The 18,467-nt window shown below is 41.5% G+C and overlaps 1 protein-coding gene across 1 annotated transcript; it reads left to right on the top strand.

Annotated features, from left to right (window-relative positions):
• Positions 1-9,452: 9,452 nt before the first annotated feature.
• On the top strand, positions 9,453-10,457 carry LOC118685403 (olfactory receptor 10AC1-like). Its single transcript, XM_036380914.2, is given in 4 exon segments — positions 9,453-9,530; positions 9,532-9,738; positions 9,740-10,404; positions 10,406-10,457. Coding segments are annotated over 4 exon segments (1,002 nt in total).
• The last annotated feature ends 8,010 nt before the right edge of the window (positions 10,458-18,467 follow it).

Genomic DNA, 18,467 nt, shown 5'->3' with positions numbered 1-18,467 from the left:
ATATTGTTCCAAATTTTGGGCAGCAAAAGGCACCTCTTCTCATCAATGTCTAGAACAAATCAAATCAGTTTTTAAGAACATGCGAATATTGAAGAGTTTCATCGGATATTTCCAGCTGGCATTTAAAATGATGAATTTTCATATCTGCAGCCCATTTGAACTGTCTGCTGTGGTACTCTGAAGATGCAACCTCTGTGAAGTTACATCTAGTAACCTCTGTGAAGCTACCCTACCTTTATGCTGTGCTAAGAGGCTGTTTCCAACATTCTCTTGATGCACTGATCTTGTTTTTCCTCCTTCCTGTCCTGTTTCCCTTTGACACCCTACTTCCAGTCCCAAATACAGGAGGTTTATTACAGCTCCATTAAACCAACAGTAATGGTCAGCAGCTGTAAATCACATATCAGGGGATTCTGATTGGAAATTCAGAAAAACTTTCACCAACAGGCAGCCCAGCAGTGGAACTGACATGTAGAGGGGTGAAGGAGTCTCCAGCCTTGGAGGCTCCCAGTAAGAAAAATCCATCATGATGGATGCAGTGTTAGTGATACTCAGGCTCTGAGCAGGACGCTGGGTGTTCCAGGCTGGTTTCTTATGTTTCTGTGACTCAGTGAAGACCTTTTGTAGCACCTGGAGAATGTTATGGAACCACATCCACTTGATGCAGTTTCATCATTACTTTTCCCATTCATCAGCCTGAAAGAACTGCACAGTACTTAGCTTGGTTTGTTGCTCAGGCTGTCACAGGGTCTTCAGCCTGTGTTCCCTAATCAGGGAAAATTAGGTTTTGCTAATAAAAGAAAGTAGCTAAAACTGAATGTGGAGGAAGCTCTTCTCAGTGTCTGAATATAAAGGAAAAGGCATAAATATGCAGATCAGCTAGCATGTGCTCTAACAAGCAGCTTATTTCAGAATAAAAGCCTTTGCACCAAATAGATCCATGAGACTGGAAATCATTAGGGGCACCAGAGGTAGCAGGTTTTAGATCAGCCATCCAAGACCTACATCTGTTGCACTGGTCAAACAACAAGTAAATATGAGTGTGGTCTCTTGATAACTCTAGGTGTGCCCACAGTTCCACAGCCCAGGACAGGGTTCAGGACTCTGACACCTGAAGGGCATTTGCCAGCAGTAAAATGCAAGGTGCCACACTAGAATAGAATAGAATAGAATAGAATAGAATAGAATAGAATAGAATAGAATAGAATAGAATAGAATAGAATAGAATAGAATAGAATAGAATAGAATATCCTGAGTTGGAAGGGACCCCACAAGGATCAAGTGCAGCTTCTGGGATTTCCAGAGACCTTGGCCAAGCATGAGTCCTCTTTTACTGCCGGATCTTCACTGAGATTCACAGAAGTAGGTAAGGGCCTAAGCTTTTTGTCCTTTGTGACCTACTGTCCTCTTCTTTCTCCTGTTCCTCCAAGCAGCTCATGATTCTGGTGTGCCATGTGATGTCTCCTTTCAGATAAGGGCTGTGGTCACCCAAGAAGCACAATGAAAAAATTAAATATATGACATATCTATGGACAGGGATCCCTGTAGGCTAAGTCTCTCCCCCATCTCTAGCAGGTCCTCATGCAGAAAAGCTTTTTGAAGTCTTTCTCTCTTGCATCCACTTGTCTTGAAACTATTTCCTGTAATTCTGTGTTCCTGGACATCTGGACTAGTAACATTTTACTGCATCTCATCCTGTATTCTGCAGTGGTGATGCAATGCTGGGCTTGGTACCAAGAATAGTTTGCTGAATTCTCACTGAGAATTGTTGTCTCGCTGAGTTGTTTCAGCATTTGCTCTTATGCTATGTAAGAATTTAGAGATGTTGTGAACACAAGAAAAAAATAATAGAAGTAGATAATAAGCACATCATTGTGTGAGACAATAAATGGAAATGATGCTAAAGAATGCTGAAGGCAACAGCTGGATGGCTTTTTGACTGAGCACCTGCTCCCCTGCCATCCAGTCCAGCAAGCTGCTGTATGTATGTTTTCTAAAACATAGATTCTTCCACAATTAGGGACAGATTGCTCTTTTCTTTCACCTCCACTGACTTTCTTGAAACACAGCTTGAAACAAACTTGAGAGTTTGGTGCTAGAATGGATCCTACATCCCATCTGCAGTCTCTGACCACACATATTGACTGTCTACCACAGTTCTTCTGTTGAAACAAGCTCCAGTTCACCTGGAGTTTGTATATTCAGTTTGGGATGATGGTTTCCAGAGTTTATTTTCTGAAATAAGCTTCTTCAGAAAAGCATGTTGGCTTAATAGTTATTTACCTCACTACTCTGAAAATGAGCTTTGGATTTCTAAGTGAGACACAGATGAAAAATGTTACTCTAGATGACCAAACATGAGATGGGAGGAGGAGGATGAAATGAGTAGTAGCTGAGTACACTGGGGATGAAGTGTGTGCAGCATCAGCTTGGGATGATGTCTCCTGTGGAGAACTTCATAAGACAATGAGTTTTTCTGGCTTTTCTCTCAATGGCTGTAGTTGCATCAGAACAAATTAAGCAAAACCAAATTATGTCCCCAGGTGGAGTGTCTCAGTCACTGCCATCCCAAGGAAGAGCTCAGGTGAGACAATGCCTCATTTACTACTGCACAGGGAACAATAAATACACGATTTTTGGAAGACAACACCAGTGATTCTCAGCAAGGCCCCAGAGTGCTATCATCCCTGCCCCAGGAAGGGCTGAACACTGCTGAGGTCCTTCAGAGACCATGAGAGTTGCAGCTATTCTGTTTCTTTCCATATGAGCCCTTCAGGCTGAAGGTAGTTAAAACCCAAACTTTTAATTGGATCCACAGAGACATCCACAAAGTTGTCCAAATGAATCTGAAAATAACTTCAGATACAAGAAGAAAACTTAGACTTGTCTTCAGAATATCAGTCTTTCCTACTATCCTCACCTTCTTTCTTGTCTTAACTGCTAGAGTTCTAGTTAATCTTTTCCAGGGCCTGTAGCCCTCATTTTCAGTCTGTCTTTTTCATTTTCACTTGCTGTTCTCAGGTAAAATACTTTCATCCTTTTACTCATGAATCCCTATTTTAGATTTGTCCTTTCTCTCTCTAGTTCTAAATGAGCTTTCTTCTGGTAACTCCATTTTATTCCAAATGGGAAAAGCTTGCATGTTTATGATACTATTAACTGATCTGTACAAACTTTTTTTAGCAGAGACACAGGACAATGCCTTTGGCTGGGTTAGACTATGAGTAAGTACAACCAGGTGAAAGAAATGCCCCACCCTTAAATCATGAGGAGTATTTAGCTGCCAGGTTGCCTGCCCTTTTTTTGCAAAACTCTGTTTTGGTTGGTTTATGGTTCAGCATCTTTCCCAGACTGAGTTCCCAGGCACGGTTTATCAAGCCAAACAACAGAAACTCGAGGAGGGCAGAGTGATGATTTTTCTCACCAAGGCAAACTGATGCCAACCATCCTGCTGTTCCCACTCCAGCCAGTTTCAGTTCCTGGTTTCCAGAAAGCTCTGAACATTGTGGGAATAAGGATACACTGCTCCTCCTAAAGGCTATGCCCAGTTGTTTCAGTGTCTTGCCTCTGTGGGAGACAACATTTCTTGACTCCTGTTTACTACAGAATGGGGATCCCATACCTGTTAGAAAGTATCTGTCAGGATGCTGTAATTTTCAGCCCTTGGCCCTGCTATGTTATGATCCTAATCAGCCATACTGGATCCAAAAATGCACTTTCTCAAAAGATATTGGCATTTATTTTTATATTGCCACTCTTAACATTTTCATTTGAGTGAATCTTACATTTCATCAACCACCAAAACCAATTCAAGCAATCCACCTTAAAACTGCCTTAAGTTCTCTAATCAGATAAGTCACCGTGACGTTTCTGAATAACACAGTAGCTTCTGCTACTGAACATTCCTGCAGCAGAACATCAGTTGTGAAAAATCAGTGCAGCTATGACAGCCAAAATCTTTGCTTTCTACAGCGCTAAGACATCCCCAGAGGATCAATATCAGTGTGCTTTTGCATACAAAGATGTGCAGTCTTTCTTATCCTCTTTATTCTCTTTTACCACTGGCTAGGTAGGTCGTGTTGCTTGAACATCGCTTGCAGCCTGCTGCAGAGCTTTGTGTCCTCTGGGCTGAGAGCACCATTTCCCTGGCCATTGCTGGCACTGGCTGTCCCTCTCCTCCAGGTTTCCTGGTACCTCTCTCAGTTGTTTCCATTTTGCCCAGATAGCTCCACATTACACTGAGCTTCCCAGTTTCTCTTGCTTTCTTTGGAGAAGGCTGGCGATTCATGGGTGTGGAGAGGCAAGCCCAGTACTGGCCCTTTTTCTGAAGACCAAGGGGAATATCCTCTAAAGTATGTTGCAATTGCTGATAGAAGCTGATACCATGTGATTCACTAACTGTAGCTGGATTCCAAGAAACCCTTTATACAAATTCGAGCTAAGGCAGGCCAGTCCCAAAGCCTTGCAGGCACGTACTGAAAAAAAATCACACAGTCAAGAGTGCGGGGGAGGAGAGCAGGGCTGAACTCTGCAGCAAGGCAGAAAGTACAGCTCTGTTACATGCTGCAGACTCAAGACATGCAAACACTAATGCCAACGTGCAGCTTTTAATAATCTGTTATGAATTTGGCTGTAAGCTGATGCAATGGAAGTGCTGGGAACCTGAAAGGTGTGGGCTAGAGGAGGAAGTACAGAGTCGCTTTGACATGCATATTCTCATCCTCTGCTGCTTGTTGTTTGTCTGGTTGCTGTGTGTTCTGGCACTGGGCTGCACTGCTCACTCCAGCTAGCACTCCCCTCTTGGGGAGCCGTGTTTTGGAGGTAAGGTGTGGGAGTGTGTTGAAACGTTGCGGGGAGGTGTAAGTTGCATGTTAATAAATGATGGCTTATCTGCACACACACAGACTGAAACAGTAATTTGCCTGATTTATTTCAGTGTAAGGCTGGGCACTATGGTAAAAAAAAATTAGTGCATATAACTGCTGACTGTGTGGTATTGGTTACTGGGTACGTGCTGACTCACCTCAGTTCACCTCCAGTCCAGCAGGAGGAAAGGACCATCTGAAGATGAGAAAGCTGCAATAGACTTGTCAAAGTAGTTCCTGATAATTATTTTTGCATTGTTACTGAGGCAGCAGATTTTCTCCTGCAGTTTGGGTCAGAGAAGAGGACAAAGTAAGAAATAGCACCAGAGGCCCTGAATTTTATTTTGTAACACAAAGATAAACTCTACATGAGTTAATCAGCTGGTGTCCTGAAATTCTAACAGAGTTTACTAGAGGGAGCAGTTTTACTCTCTAAAGCATTTGACTAAAGTAGACTTCACTGTAAAGATTTCCTTCCATTTATAATCCACCCAAGTTGCCAGGTGTAATTAGAAAATAACCAGCACCTCGATTTTGCTCCTGTTACAGCTGCAGAGACAACATGTCACCAAGAGAGGCTTCAGGGTTGCTGTTTTGTTCAGTATTGTACAACACTACCTAGAATTCAAGACAGATTCAGAATTCAGTTTTGTAAATGCTCTAAAAACATTCTGTGTGCTGAATTATTTGCAGAATCTTAAACAATAAGAAGTGTAAGGAAAGGAGTTGAAATTAAAAAAAAATAAATTTGAAAGTTAAGGAAGTGACTCGAGAAACTAAAAGGATAGACCTCACTGTCGTAGCTGTAATTCCAAGAAGTTAAATGAAAAAATAAAATAGAGTAAAAATACTTAAATACAACTTTGCCAGTATTCCAGAGGTAGCTACAAGTGTGACAGATAAAAGAGGCATAATCACTTTCCTTCACCTGCTGGACACATTCTTACTATTGCAGCCCAATAAGTGGATGGTCTTTGTTGCCTCTTCCTGGCTCCTGTTTCTTGCTGTCCACTGGAAGCCCGGGTTCTTTTTCCAGCACAATTAGTCAGAGACTGGACCGATGCATGAGGCAGTTTTGTTCCAAAATTATTATGCCACATAGATAAAATATGAGACAAGAACATTTTGAAAGGGTTCCTTCTAAACCAGGTTCTGTGAAAGTCTTGAGGTAGTATGTTTACATGTTTCTACTGAGCAGATCCATTTTAGCAGTCAAAAATCTTGACTTTGCTTGTCTTTTCTACTCACATAAGGCTACAGATCTCTTTCATTATCTCAGTGTAAGTGGCCAGGAATGAATGTAACCATGGCAATAAAAATTAATTGGGCTCAAATAATCTCAGTCCTATCAATTGCTGAATGGTGATTTAATCTGAGCCAGTAAGAAATAATGGGTCACCTGAACTGGTGAAAACTCCACACACAGGATGTGTTTCAGGTCTTTATATCTGTTTTGCTTTGCCTCTAAGTGTTAGTTTGGTTTAAACTTACTTAAAGACCCATAGCTTTATTTTTATTTAAGAAGAGCAGCAATGCATTTTGTTACTTAAAATGTTGCCATGCCAGGTACAAAGCAGCCCCATCAATAATCAGCTACTTTCAATGGCTTCAGTGAAGAGAACAAGCGACGAGGGCGCTGCAGCTCTGCCATCCTCTGAAGATGCAATTACATCCTACTGCTCATTTACAGAAAACCTGCAACCCCCCCTTTCTTGGGAGGAATGGAACTGCCTGCCCTGGGTGCAGGGAGGAGGCAGCAGGAACAGGACAGAATTCTGTGTCATATGGCATATAAGGAACTGAGTCCTGCAGAGAAGAGAGGATGGCCAGGAGATGCTGAAAGAAAACATTGGCTCTAGGGGCACCCACAGACAGAGGGAGCCCAGACTGGGCAAGAAACAGAATCTCAGCCCAGACTGAACAGCACACATCATCAAGAGAAAGAAGTGTCTATTTTCTTACCTTTTAACCCAGAGAAGGTATGTTGCCACTGAAGCAAACAGCTCCAAATGAAAGGAAGGGAAACCCCTGTTTATTCCCCACTTCTTAGCCCTGTTGTGTTTAGTTGAATCCTCTTAAAGTCTCAGCACTTGGAGTGAGGGGAGCCCCAGCTGGTCCTCAGTGACTCAATCCACAGCCATGTACCAACCCATTACTCCTGTTTTCAGTGAATACCTTCTACTTGCATAGAGCGTGAAAGATTTACAGCCAGACTGCTTAGAACTGCTTTTGGAGAGGTCTTGCAGCAGCAAAATGTAGATGTAGGAGATAACTATGGGTTTATAACTGCTGGAAACTGTGTCCAGCAGTAGTATTTTTACTTGCTTTTGCAGGATTGCTGCTCTGTCTATGTTATCTAAAGTGCTCCTTCTTGTTCTTCACTGACTGTCCATTATGTTTTAGTCTTGGAATTTATGGTAGTTTCTTCCTAGTTTGTTAATTTTGCTGACTTATGTTCTGAGGCAGACTGATTAAATTCCTGGTTTTGCACCTGAAGTAATATAATTGTGGGAATTTTCATGTTTACCTGAGTTCCCAGATGTTTTGAATGCTGCTGCGATACTGAATCACAAGGAAACCTTGGGGCAAAAAAAAAATAAAAAGGCAAAGGTCTGTAGGCTTTAAGCAGATTCACCTCCTCAATTGTACTGATTATTTTTTCTGGAGTTCTTTTGAAACATCTATTTCCAAGAAAATCTCATCCCCACTAATAGCTTTTCCACCAATTTCACATTCCTTCTATTAGTCTTTGATGATATTTCATGTAGTTTTCCAGTTTGTTTTACACTTAAATATTGCTGAGATTTTTATATAAGCAGAAGTCTTCAAGGAATCTCTGATTTTATTTCTGTTTTATGGCAAAGTGTAGAAAGAGTTGAAATTATTTCTTGTGGTTAATACTGTATTGATGAACATATGAACGATGAACTCTGTTCAACCATGACCAGTATATATACTTTATTTTTGTTCGTCTCTCTACCTTCTTATCTTTCATAAATTTTCCAGCTTTAATAGCTTTGTATCACTTCACTTTCCTAGGAAATTTCTGTTCTTCCTGTGAAAAGCAAGATCTCAGTCTCCAAGTCCATGATATTAGCATTGTGTTTTCCTTAAAAAACAGTTACAGAGTATGTATGTTGCCATGGACATCTTTGGTTTTGAGAGTGGAAGTTTGTTTACTTTAACCCTGATGCCACAGGGCTGAGCCAGACACAAAGATGTGAGCAGCCAAAATGTCAGCCCTAACTTTGAAATCCTCACGTCTAATCACTGAAACCCTCTTTCTGTGTGAACCTTATGGCAGACCTACTGTGGAGAAGGGAAAAGCCAGTCAGAGAACTGATTCAAATACCCACTCATGGAGTCAGGCTGTGGCACAGAAGCTCCAGCTCACTGTCTGGTTGTCCTTGCACATCTCTGACACAGATGTAGGGGACTGCAGAAGTGCTGTGAATAGAGAATTAACAGGTCTGCCTGGGAGTAGAGGTGCAATGAACAGCAGCAGCTTCGGTGAGACCTAGGAGCTGATGGTTGTTAAGACCCAAACACCTCTGCAGCTTCTTAGGACATGCAGATCAGGAGGGAGAGTCCAATGAAGACTCTCAAAAGCAGGACAGCTAAGTCAGACTAATCAGTGCCAACTCCTAAAGGATGCATGTTCAAAACCTGCACATGGTCAAAAATCTCAGAACAACTGAGAAGAAGTGATGAAAACCCAATGATTGACAGTCGTTGTCACCAATGTCATGACAAAGAATCCCAGACTGATTGTTTTGGCACAAGAACCTTGGTGGTTATGAGAATATGGGTCTGAGAGTATGCTGAGAGTGGCTGAGTGAAATCAGGTTTGAAGTTTGGGGTTTTTATTTTTAAATGAAATTGCCTTCCTCCCTACCCAATAAGCTTTACTACTGCGAAAAACACCAATCACTTGTTTTTAAAATTTAAAAAGTTTAATAGTAATGAAATGGTTATAAAAACAGTAATACAATTAGAGTAATAATAATTTGGACAATTTCAATTAGGCTAATATGAGACAATAGATACAAAGAGTTATGGGCCCAAAAAAGGACACTCTTTAACAGAGGATTAACCCTTAAAAACAAAAGCCTGTTGCATATTCATACACCTCATACATGATGTATAAATTCCATTCAAACACAGGATTCTGTCTGGTCATCCTCAACTTCTTTCTGATAATCCTAATGGCACTTTCAAGCCTGAGCAAGGTGGGAAGAAGTTCAGTCCCTCTGATAAGATAGCAATAAATTCTTTTTCTCTGAAAGATTTAGGTGTCCTGTGACTGCTATCTTGCTGTGAGTCCTTTCTTTAAAAAAGTATCTTACATAGCGTAGTTTCTATTTTAACATTTTGTTATAACCTAAAACTATATTTAGCACACTACTTAAGAGAATTAATGCAGTATAACTTTCAAACAAAACACATTTTAATATTTGCGAAAAGCCAATCATAAAATACGCATTTTTCACACTAAGCTGGTTCTACAGTACTGCAGCATTATTTCCTATCTGGAATTGATTGCCAGGCATTGAATTCAGCTGTTTCCCTTCTGTTTCCCTCCTGCAGATGCCATGCGAAGGCTGCATGGAGAGGGACAATGTGAGCAGTGGTGCAACCATGGAGTTCATCCTGCTCGGCTTCTCCTGAGCTGCTCCATCTACGGGTCCTGCTCTTCTTTACCTTCCTCATTGTTCATTTGGTCACACTGGCAGGGAATATGATGATCTTCATAGCGGTGGTGATGGAACCCTCACGTCCTCCCATGCTTTTCTTCCTCGGCCAACTCTCGGCTGTGGAGCTGTGCTACACTTTAGTCATCGTGCCCAAGGCGCTGCTCAGCCTGGCAGTGGGCAGGCAGCCCCATCTCCATGCTGGGCTGTGCCACACAGATGCACTTCTTTGTGGCCCTTGGTGGTGCCGAATGCTTCCTGCTGGCAGCCATGGCCTACGACCGCTACGTGGCCGTCTGCCAGCCCCTGCGCTACGCGGCCCTCATGGGCGAGGGGCTGTGCCTCCGCCTGGCTCTGGCCTGCGCCCTGGGAGCCTTCACTGTGGCCCTGGGCCTGACGGTGGCTGTGTTCCGCCTGCCCTTCTGTCAGCCCTGCTGCATCGACCATTTCTTCTGCGACGTGCCTGCCGTGCTGCGCCTGGCCTGCACACAGGGCTACGCCGCCGAGCTGGCCCTGCTGGCGGCCTGCGTGCTCCTCCTGCTGCTCCCCTTCCTCCTGATCCTGGCCTCGTACCTCTGCATTGCTGTGGCTTTGTTAGGTGTCACCTCCCTTGTGGGAAGGGGCAAGGCCTTTTCCACCTGCATTTCGCACCTGGCCATCACCTTACTGCACTACGGCTGTGCCACCTTCATCTACATTCGTCCCAAGTCCAATTACTCACCGGGCCAGGACAAGGTGGTGTCTCTGGTCTACACTAACGTTACTCCTTTAATGTATCCCCTCATTTACAGTCTGAGGAACAAGGAAATCAGAGGGATCCTCAGGAAAATGCTGAGGAAGAAGAAAATAGGTGAACTGGGATACTATCAGAATTGTGATGTCTGTGTGTGGTAAATTTTAGTAGAACAAACACATTCTTGTTGGGAAACAGCCCTATAACCAGATCACCATAGACTTCACTTAGGCAAATATCCAGGCAGAATTCTACGTGCATCACTACATTTATGAGAAAAAGATATCTCTGCTCAAAAAAATCCCCAACACTTGATCTAAAGGAAAATGCTTTAGTGAGTTGTGAGGATGAGGAGCTTTGATCAATCACTGGTCTCGCTTCTCTGATCACATACATATTCAGGCTTACATTCATAGTCATGCCAGCACAATCAGAAAATCAACACAAAAGTTTTTAAAGCTAATAAACCAATATTAAAGTATTGGTTTTGTTATTTTTCTATCAAGATGACAGTAGAAATTGGGTAATCACTACAAATTTTAGACTGGTAAGTTTAGCAGCACAATAAATCTGTAGGGGCTTAAAGGAAGGTTAGAAGAAGAAAGTCCATGGCTAGAAAGAAGGGTAAAATAGCTGTGGTTTTCTCCAAATTTAGTAGAAGGCTGCACTCTGGCATCCAATGACAAATGGAAAGATTGATAGCGTAAACTCATCTAACATTGAATTATTCTACATATTGAAAGTTAAAATGCCAACAGTCTAACAAGAGTATGACTTTGCTATGCCTATTTTGCAGGAAGCAAAGCATATTTCCTTTTATTGGGAGATGCTTTAGGTTTGGATTGTTCCTATGGCAACACAAAGGCTAAGATACTTGTTTTATCATGTGACTTTCACCACCAAAGACTGCATCATATAAATATGAACGCCTGGGGAGTGTTGAGATCTGTAATTGTTAAAGTAATAATACTGCTGCCACAGTTACTGCAATTTCTTCAGCAAAACCAGTGAGTTACAGCATAGGCTGGATACTGCAGCAGACATAAGAGTCTGAAAGGTGCAAAGCAGTGCTATTTTATGAGTTTCCTATGTGTAGGAGGAACAGGATGATTCAGACAAATTAGAGAAGATCAGTTTTGGCCAGGAAGAGGGGGCGAAAGAACCAACTTAATTATTTTATTTAATACTTCCCTTCCCCATGTCTCTTTAAAGGCCATAGAGACCCCATGATTCAGAACCCACCTCTTACATAGAAAATAGTTGAGAAAAAAATTAAAATGTTTGCTTCTGTTCCTCTGCCTAATCCAAAGGAATTTCAGCACCCCAGCTGCCCTCAACTCTCTCGCTGGGCAGATTGAGAAAGCAGAGTGGTATTTGTTTTCTCTGGGCTACAATCATTAAAAATTATGGTAAGTGGATTTGACAAATGTAAGAAATTGGCACTGTAACTAAGGAAGTTAACTTGGAGCCTTCTGACAAAAGAGAAATGTGGAATTTAAAACTGACATTAAAAGCTGTCTTCAAGATCAGAGTCTAGCCTGCCTAAAACATTAACACAGAATATTGGCTCTCAAGTCAATGAATACCTAATTACTCTGTGGGCAAACACTTAGCTGCATTATTTAAAATTATCAAAGTTGCAGAGAACATTTTAATCACCTACCAGCTCTTCCAAAAAGTGAGAAGGAGAGGGTCTCAATGAGAGAACACTATCTACTAATAGAGAAGTACTTCAGAATTACATTAGAGAAGTACTTGGCATCAAATACTATTAAGTAACTGTAATGAGCACAAGCAGAAGAGGAAGCATCAATTCTAAATCCTGTCAAGTCAAATCAAGCTTTGAAGTCAATCCTGCTGCAAGCAGTTGGCTGGACTTGAGGTGGCCAGAGGTCCTTCCTGAGATTAGCAGGACTTTGCATCAGAGGTTTCTAACCTGCCTTCTGTCCAAATGCCTGGCAATAAAACTGAAGGACAGAAAGACACTGAGGTTTATAACACTGTTCAAAGCCTTGGTAGAGGCCCTCACATATTTCTGGCAGCTGTGGGTGTGAGATAGCAGAGAGAGAACTGTGACCTGCTGTGGGAAGATAGCAGGGCTCTCCCCTGAACCAGGATGTTCCTCACAAACCACTGCAGAACAGAGGCACCTGGACAGACCTCTCCTCACCGCAAGGATACAGATGATGCCTTTGGAAGGGATGAAATGACCTAAACAGCAGTCAGGTTAGACTCCCAGCCTGAGATACATGTGGGAAGTACGACAAGCAGTGGGGGCTTTCTGAGAAGACGCTTTCTCTACCCAATGTTCTTGCAGATGAACAGAGTGAGGAGATATCCTAGAGCCCAAGACCATCCTCACCAGTATTCCCACATCCACTAGTCTAAGACTAGCCCTATCAGTATTCCCACACCCATTCACAGCACCCTTTCCCCCCATCCCATGCCAGCTGTGTTGGGCACTGTACAGATATGTAGAGAGTATGAGGTAAGAGCAGCAGCAATGTATCAGAGATATCACACCCATTTCCTTTCTAAAATGTTATCTTTTAATTGACTGGACCTGCCTGAGGTCCCTTTTCCACTCAACAAGTGGCTGTTTCAGTCCTGTTGACTCAGCACACTGTGTGCTGAGAGCTGGAGAGTGCTCAAGTGAAGTAAGGCAGCACCATCCCTGATGTAGGCGTGAGCACAGAATAATAATTTTTAAAAGGTAATTTCTAAGCTATTTTCAGACCTTCATAGGGAACAGCAGGATTCAGCCAGGCAGAGCAGATTTTGACAAATGCACATTCCACCTCCAAACAAAGATGGGCATGGAAAAGATCTTTCCATGGGTGTTGTAGTTTTTTGGGTTGGGTAGAGATTCAAGACTCCCCAGTGAATGAGTACAGCTGGATACCTGCATTTCACAAGTAGTCTTGTCCATTCTTGGAAGAGGAATGCTTGCATTCCCAAATTTGCTGAGACCTGAGATCTGGCAAACATAGATGTCATGAAGTTTTCCAGTGAAACCAATTAGGACATCACTAAGAATCACTTTATGGTTTACACAGCCATACAAACAGAGTATTCACCCTTGCAATTAATTTCATAAAGGCGGCCCTGAGCAAGCACTGTGTAAGAACAGAGATCTTATCAGTGGTGGAGCACCAGAGCCCAGCCTGTAAGAGTTCAACCTGTAAGATCACATCAGTGATCAGCTGTCCACATTCTCAAAAATGAAGAGAGTTTGGAGGATGATGGGCCAGATTTGGGCAGCATTCAGGATGCTCAAGGTCCAGCACCTTGAATGGTACATGCCACTGAAAGGCTCCTCCATTTAAGGCGATACTTCAAGGTGGTTCCTTGAGAGCTACTACCAGTACCAGACATACTGGGAGGATACAAGGGAAACCTCCCTTTCAGTATAGAGAGAAACCAGAGAAAAATGCTTTGGTGTTTTTTGTTTGTTTGTTTTTGTTTGGTTGGTGTTTTTTTGTTTCATTTTGGGGGGTTTTTTGCACACCATTATGCTTTGCTGGCAAGCCAGGTAAGACATTTCCTAAAAGTTGTTCCTATAAATAATCAATCTCCTAAAAGAAATAAATGCACTTGCATTAAAACAAAATCCTTATTTTCCTAGGAGTATAAATACAAAAAGTTTATCTAGGGGATTTGTTTCTATTATGGGTAAGGAAAGTTGAAAACTTGGCAAAAGTCCAGTTTTAAGAGCTAGGAAGACATTTCAGTGTATTTATTTTCCCTTGACAAAGTCATGTTATAACATTCTGTCTGTTTTGGCTTACATGGAAAGTGAGTCCACCAGCCTTTCTTTCTTTCTTTCTTTCTTTCTTTCACATTCCTTAAAAGTTTAGAAAACCTGCAAATAATCCTATATTTACCCAAATAGATGGTTTTTATCCTTTGATCTGAAGCAGGAAGGTGAAATTAATACAGCTATTTACGATAATGGAGTTGTAAAATGAAATGGATGTGGGCTTGTAGCAAACCTAGAAAATAGATGTTAATATCATGAGGGTGAAAAGTTGTCAAAGATTTTCTTTATTAAGAAAAGGCTTCTGGTTTTGATGTTTATTATGAATATGCCAAAGGAGCAATATTTAGTGTTATTACTTTACTATTAACATATTTTACTATTATAAAGGCTAGAAAGCTATAGGAGTTTCTCTTGCAGATATTTATAGATAGAAGATTTACAAAAGAAGAGAGATGAGTCCTTCCTGAGATTGTTTTTTACTATTATATGAAATTATGTATTCAGCATATAAAATCCAATACGTTCTATATGATATAAAACAAATATAGTCCACACCCCCGTAAAGAAGCTAATGGGAATTAAATATACTTAAATAATCTGCCATTTCTCCACAGAATTAAACATTTCTACAAGCTTTTTATTTATCAACTTAGCTGTTGCACAAGCCTTCAGTTTCCTTTAATGGATTGTTTCAGGAAGCAACCAGGAATATAGGACAAAAACTAATCAGGAGACCAAAGTGGAGCTGAAGAATGAGGTGAAGCTCCTGCCAGCTGGTTGGTTTCAGAATTAGTTTCACCTTGCCCTACAAGTACCTCCACATCAAAAAGCTGACTGAAGGTGTTATTAATAATTCCAGCACTGTATCCCTAACCTAAAGCTCTTGGCTCTAAAGATCCTATTGTGCTCAGTTGTCTTCCAAGCAAGTCCAGGAAAAAGAGAATGGGAAGGTCGATACCCACCCAGTGTGTACCTTTGGCTTTACCTGCATAAGTGCAAGAATATGAGACAGTCTGGTTTTACAAATTGGTATGTGAGGATGTAAGACCGTCTGGTTCTACAAATTGGCATGTAAAGTTGAGGGAAGACCTGATGGCTCAGCAGCATATGGCCTCTAGCCTAGTCACTGCTGAAAATCAGGTCTCCTAAAATCTGTGTAGTGTTTCATTGTGGTTTTGCTGTACAGTTGCTCTCAGCATTCATTTCAGTTTTCATGTTTTGATTTAATTAATGAGTTCAAGTTTCAAAAAATCAAGTGGGAGGCTGAACTGAGAATAGAGTTGGCAGTGAGTCGGGAAGATGTTAACATGTTCAATGCCCTCTTTCCACCTGCAAGGTGTCTGCTTCAAATATCTTCTCCTGGTGTCCACCTTGACACCTCTCAGGGAGAATGCTGCTTGCTAACACAGTGAACAGTGGAAACTATTTCATTTCTGCACTGGACAGTAACTCTTCAACATCAGGATCAAGCTACAACAGCAACAAATATGGGCAAGCTTCTTGTGTTTACATTGTGGAGGCAACTGTAATTTGTTAAGAAGAGGACCATAAAAATATCTTGAAAAAACATATTAGAAATAGACATAAAAGCTTTAAAATATTTTGTTGTAAATCCCCAGAAAAAGAAAAGATTTATTAACTCACACATTCAACTGTAAGAGCAGAAAAAATAAATTTAAAATCACACTATCTAAGTGACTTGTGGTATGGCTTTTTGTTGTATATTAGTAAAGCCTTTTCAGTGTCAGTGAGATATTCCATGCTTGAACATAATTAATCCAGGAGAGGGGAAGAACAGCAGGAAAATATGAAGAAATTACAAATTACAGGGAGGTATGTGTTTGCCATGCAGAAGTTACCATTGCTATATTTTGAGCTTTGATTCAGCTACTAAAAATATTATAATCTTACTTTTCTATAATGTAGTGGAATAAGTCATCAGCATTTCTCTACTAGAAATAAGTAATCAGTAATTTCTCTACTAGAAATCAAATTTATCTGGGTCAGATTTTATGTTTATCACACATATTCTGTTGTGTCAGTAATGCTCAAAGAGAAATTGAATCCTCTCATGAAATCTTAATGCCACCAAGATGAATAAATGTCTTTAAAGGTGGCCAAGAAGAATGTGCTCTCCAAGAGGAGTGTTAAGTGTAGAACTGCACTTTTTGGATTTCTAATTCTATAATGTGCTGCAATAGTATAATAGAAAGTAACTAACTCTTGTGACCCAGATTTGTATCACTTAGGGAAGTTTTATGATTAGGAGAATGAATCAGATTCTATTATGACTTGGTTTTCATTGGTTTCCTCTTGTCCATACAAAATGTCACACCTCAGCCTAGGCGAAGCCCTGTTTGGCCGCTCTCCCGGAGGCAGCCGGGACACATCTGGGGCTCCACAGCCGCTGGACCACGAGGGGGAGCAGAGCTGGGCTAACACGGCAAGAGAGTTATCTCAGGTAATTTCTGCGGAAAAGCAAGGTCCTCCCCCTCATTTGCAGGATGGTGTAATAATTTAACTGAGCCCTGTTTTGCAAGCCAAATAAGAGCATGGCAGACCATGGCAGGATAAGCTTATCCAGAGACAAAAGCCAGCAAGCCTGCAGTTCAGGCAGCAGTGCAAACACGCTTCCCTGCCTGATCAGGTGTCCAACCAGGGCATCAGCAGGTAGAGAAACACCTATTTAGTGTGTTGCTGATGATCAAGTAAGTGGAGTTTTATTCAGGAATACTGGGCTTCTTCTAGTTCATGTACTGTATGACATCTCTGTCAGGTGGAAGATATATTTGGGAGGCTACCCTCCTGTTTTGACTGCAGCCCAAGTAAGGAACTGTCTACATTCCTGGTGGAAGAAGATGCGATTGCTCATCCACCAATGATGAACTGAATGAGCAAAAGATTGATGTGGGGAGGGATGACTGGAGGTCTTTAGCCCAAATACCTGCGCACTGCAGGGTTAACACCAAAACTATGTCAGGTTATTCAGGGCCTTTCAGGCAAAGCTTGTACATCTCCAAGGGTGTTTATCTCACATATGTGAGGAAGAATAAGGAAGTGTCCCCTGCTTCTTCTGTGTATGAAAACTCAGATCTACGCCTTGTCTCTATCAGCTTCATTCATGCCCTTGCCCTTGTTCTTCTCAAGGGAGAAAGATAACCAGCTTGACTACTTGTGCAGTCAGATCCTCAGGTCTCTAACACAAGGGTGGCTGCTCTGTGATCCAGAGGAGCTACTTGTGCTTCTTCGTAGGAGTTTAAAATATCTATTTAAAACAAAATCTGAGTTTCTGAATGCAAAATGTCTGTATACAAAACTAATTTAACAGCTTAAACCACTAAATGGTACGAGTCTGTTTTCTGCAGAAAAACAGTCTGAAGTCAGCTGTTTGAAATATTCTTAGATAATTGCTGGTGGAGTAGAGCCAGAAAACCTTCTAAGATAAACATGAAAACACTAGAATATTTAACTGTGGTCATGCAGGTGAGAATAAGGGACAGAAAGCACAATTTTTTATACAGAGATTAAGACATTCATACAGAGCATATCTTAGGCTCTACAGAGCTGTCATAGATTATTTCTAGAGTTGTAGAAATAGTGGATAAAAGGAGTGAATCAGAGACCACAGAACAAGAGCAAGTTCCTCCTTCTAACTGAAGCTGCAAAATGGATTTGAGGCGTTGGAAGACCTATAATGTATGTTACTATGCTACCTTACTGAAAGCCAGTTCAGGATGCACAGATTCAAGTTATCAGTACCAAAGGGATGCTTTGATAATTAGGGAAGTCATATCAAGTGAGGAACTCCAGAGATTATTTCTAGGTTCTGTTTCATTCATCATCTGTAAGGACATTTAACAGCACAATGGTGAAACTCATTCTAAAATATGAGGAGCAGCAAACACAGTAAACAATTTGTAAGAATCATATGAGACAGTTCTGTCTGAACTGCAGTTCAAAAGAAGCACGTCCCGACTCAGCCTTGGGAGCGCCCTTTGACTTTCCCAACAGCACATCAAAACAAGACCTGGTGCACAGCCTTCCTCCTCACTTCCCTCACCACAAGCCCACATAGCTGTAGGAGGAAAGCCCAGGTGTGTTGTGTGGTGATATTTTCCAGCTGGATACCTAATCACAGTGATACTCAAAACAAGATTCTGGGGAATGGAAGGAAAAAATGTGCCCTGCAATTCAGAAATACTCAGAGGGCCAAGAAAGAGAGGATGAGAATCAGCCCAAAGACATGCCGAGAGTGAGCTGAAAAGACACAGTTACCTTCTTAACACAAGAGGCATGCCAGAGATGGGATGCTCACTGGGAAGCCATGAGAGTGAGAGGCTGTGGAGATGTAAATCATAGAATCATAGAATATGATTGTAAACAAGACATAAAAAGATTTTTTAATTAAGTTCTTTCAG

The sequence above is a fragment of the Molothrus ater genome, chromosome 2 (genome assembly GCF_012460135.2).
Source record: "Molothrus ater isolate BHLD 08-10-18 breed brown headed cowbird chromosome 2, BPBGC_Mater_1.1, whole genome shotgun sequence".
NCBI classification, from domain to species: domain Eukaryota; kingdom Metazoa; phylum Chordata; class Aves; order Passeriformes; family Icteridae; genus Molothrus; species Molothrus ater.
The sequence above is the reverse complement of the archived record's forward strand: the minus strand, read 5'-3'. Positions and strand labels throughout refer to the sequence as shown.